Consider the following 3,212-nt stretch of genomic DNA (forward strand, 5'->3'; position numbering starts at 1 on the left):
AAGAAGGCAGCAGCTGGGCTCAGGATTGTTTTTTTTAATTGGAAACAATGTTTGCTTTGTGTGCTCGTGTGCCGTGTATGTTATTGTCACGCCGTCTCTGTTTATTTCCCCTCAGTGAACCAGGAAGAAGTTCCCTTGCAATGGATGTTGTTTTAAATCCATTTTCTTTTGCAGGGATTCCCATTACCATTTCAACCCATTCAGATTTTAGATCATACTTGGACAGCATGACAAGAGTTTTTATTGCTGAATATGTTTTAAAATGCAAGGGGTTTAGTATGACATTTGAATACAGAAATGCATTAACTACACACGGCTGTGTACAGCGGGCGCATTACAAAGGGTGGGGTAAATTCTGTATGTGAAATCTCTAACCCTCCCTCCCCCACCTCCTCCTACCCCCCCAACTGGAAGTCCAAAGATGGAAATTCCATGTGTCAGGGTCCCTGTGAAGGCCATGTGTTGAGGAATGCCATGCCTGGTGTCAGTGACAACACATCCTACAGTATGTGCTCCTCTATTTAAAGACACTACACTGCCTGCAGGGCTGCAGAGGATTAGGATCGAGCCAGAGAGCGTCTCACACCTCCCAGCGAGCACCCCGATCCAGCAATGAGTTCAGCAGTGCAGGAGAACAGACCCCTCAGCAGGGCCGTAAGGAAGATCAAATGCGCTGCCATGGTGAGCAGCTTAGCCAAAAGCTGGCAAACATGGGCGGGAGAGCATTCGGGAAAGCAGGACTCAATCCCCAAGGGGTGGTTTCCCAGCTCTGTGACAGAAGAAAGAGGAGGAAAAGAGTCAGAGAAAACTGAAGCCAAGCCCTTTGTGGCACCCAGAGCTGAGACAGAGAAGAGTGCGGACCGGAGCGGAGCGAAGATCAGGACGGGCAGCGTCTCTAAAGGCATCAGACCCAAAAAGAGCGACTGCGGGAATGATCTGGTCAGTTTCATTGCAGGAAAAATAAACACCAACCAGATCGCGCCCAGCGAAACGAAACCGTTCCTGGGGAACATGTCGCCCACGCGCAGGAGGTACTGCAAGCTGGGCTCCCGCAGCAGCAGCATAGACACCGAGGACAGCGGGTTGGGAGAGGAGGGGGGGTCCAGTGAAACCGACGATGAGAACAAGAATAAAGACAAGCCTGTAGGGGGAGTAGCAAGGAAAAGCACGAGACCCAAGGTGAGAGAAACCCGAAACATATCGAGAGAATCAAAACAGCCATTCATGGAAAAATTAAAATGAAATGTGGGGCAACTGTAGGAAAAAAAAAACAGAGAATGTAAAACAAGCATCATTTTCGATGCAGAGATCTGTATATAAACAGTTCCCATGCCTTGTACTGTACGTCTAGTATAGGAGCTAAGTTAGCATTAGGACATGTGTGCGAATGTCACTGTTTATAGTGTAATTAAAAAGGACAAAGTTAAGATATCCAGGAGGGACTGAAACAAGGGCTCAACTCAATGCCTCTCCTCCAATGTTAGTATCTTGGGCTGTGAAACACATACACTATATTAATCTTGGAAATTTAATTGTTTTTTTCAGATTAAGGTATCTACCATGGGAGACCTGAGAAGCAATTGGCAGAAGTGGTCAGAGCAACACAGTGAGCAACAGAAACTGAACCCCTTCAGCGAGGAGTTCGACTACGAGCACGCCATGGCCTGCCGCCTACTGAAGGGGGACCAGGGCTACGGGAGACCCAAGGAGGGGAGCAAGACCGCCGAGAGGGCTCGGAGAGCAGAGAGGCACATCCACAAAGAGATGGAGGAGATGTGCTTCATCATCCGAGACATGGGCGTCAAGTGCAAGGACGAGCGCGTCCGCATCACCTTCGGGGGGCTGTTCGACAGATACGTCAAGATCTCCGATAAAGTGGTGGGGATCCTGCTGAGATGCAGGAAGCACGGCATGGTTCAATTCGAGGGTGAGATGCTGTGGAAGGGGCAGGACGATGATGTCATCATCACCCTACTGGTGTAGAGTTTCTTTTTTTTTTTTGGTTTTGTAATGATGTTTGATTTTGCAATTTGTATTACGCCGATTGCTTGATGGTTGTTATTTTCTTTCAAAATGAAAGAATGGGAGTCTTCTTAAAGAAGGACATGTAGTATTTTGAAATACCGTTTAACTTGATTTTCTCTTTGTGTGTATGCTCCAGTCTGACAATTCATTTGTCATAGTTTGACCATGTATTTATTTGCGCTTCAGATGTTTTTTTTAAATAAAAAGCAGGATATATTCTGTATATTAAGATGAGATCATTGTGACATTGTTTTAACCTTGTATGTGTACAATAAACTACTGAAACACATTTCCTTTCATATTGAACTTGAGCAATCCCATTGAGAAAGATGTTTCAAGGTTGTGCTTTTCACACATGTTGTGAGGGGCGGTCGCTCCTTCACAGTTCAGATCTTCAGATGACAGGATTTGCATTTCAGCTTTCGTTGTGTCAGAAGCATGCAGGCCCTTGTGGAACTGCTGAACTGCATTGCGATGCTAAAGCAAAACTATCCCTCAAATAGGCCACAATGTATTAAACATGCTGTGCGGTGTATTTATTTGTGGGACTAATAGCTATTACTAATACCTAGGAAACCCCAACCAGTGTTCATACAGTATTTATGACCAAGGTAATCTAAAGAAACCAACCTGACACACCAGTACATTCTTCATTCTGTAGTGCTTCACCAGCCAATAACGTCCCACAATCCATTTAACAAGAGCACCCCAACAGGCAGGGAGGAGGTACTGCAGTTCTCTGGCGAAAGATAACCACAGGCATCCAAAACACAGCAAAGAAATGGGAATATCGATTCATCTTTTTATTATTAACAGTTGTAGTCGTTTACCAACAACATCAAATTGTGCATTATTCAGCTGTCACATCATTTAAAGAACACAATCTACTTGTAATAAATTATTACATCTGTGAGAAAAGCTCTCCACTAGAAACTGCAGCATCCAACCAAATGTGTTGAACGCTGCTTACTGAGAGACACACACGTTTCATAGTAGCCATGTTTGATATGTACATACTAGCTTAACGGAAGCTACAGCAGGGAGTCATGCCTCATCAACGCTTAGTTAAGTGCAACCAGCATCGCTGATTTGAAATCGAGTTTGCTTGCACCATCGCAAGTTTCTATCCGGAGTTTAAACTTGTTTTGTGAAGACCAATCACACTGCACAGTCCTCGGTTATTGGGC

The 3,212-nt window shown here is 45.0% G+C and overlaps 1 protein-coding gene across 1 annotated transcript; it reads left to right on the plus strand.

Annotated features, from left to right (window-relative positions):
* Positions 1-524: 524 nt before the first annotated feature.
* Positions 525-2,314, plus strand: LOC117430882 (actin-binding Rho-activating protein-like). The gene is made up of 2 exons (XM_034051489.3): positions 525-1,179; positions 1,546-2,314. The coding sequence occupies exons 1-2, from the start codon at positions 613-615 to the stop codon at positions 1,981-1,983; spliced, it is 1,005 nt and encodes a 334-aa protein (XP_033907380.3). The 5' UTR covers positions 525-612; the 3' UTR covers positions 1,984-2,314.
* The last annotated feature ends 898 nt before the right edge of the window (positions 2,315-3,212 follow it).

This window comes from Acipenser ruthenus, chromosome 18 (assembly GCF_902713425.1).
Source record: "Acipenser ruthenus chromosome 18, fAciRut3.2 maternal haplotype, whole genome shotgun sequence".
Lineage (NCBI taxonomy): Eukaryota > Metazoa > Chordata > Actinopteri > Acipenseriformes > Acipenseridae > Acipenser > Acipenser ruthenus.

Coding starts and splice junctions, on each gene's coding strand:
- LOC117430882 (XM_034051489.3), top strand. CDS start 613: ATGAGTTCAGCAGTGCAGGAGAACAGACCCCTCAGCAGGGCCGTAAGG. Junction 1,180..1,545: donor GGAAAAGCACGAGACCCAAG/GTGAGAGAAACC, acceptor TGTTTTTTTCAG/ATTAAGGTATCTACCATGGG.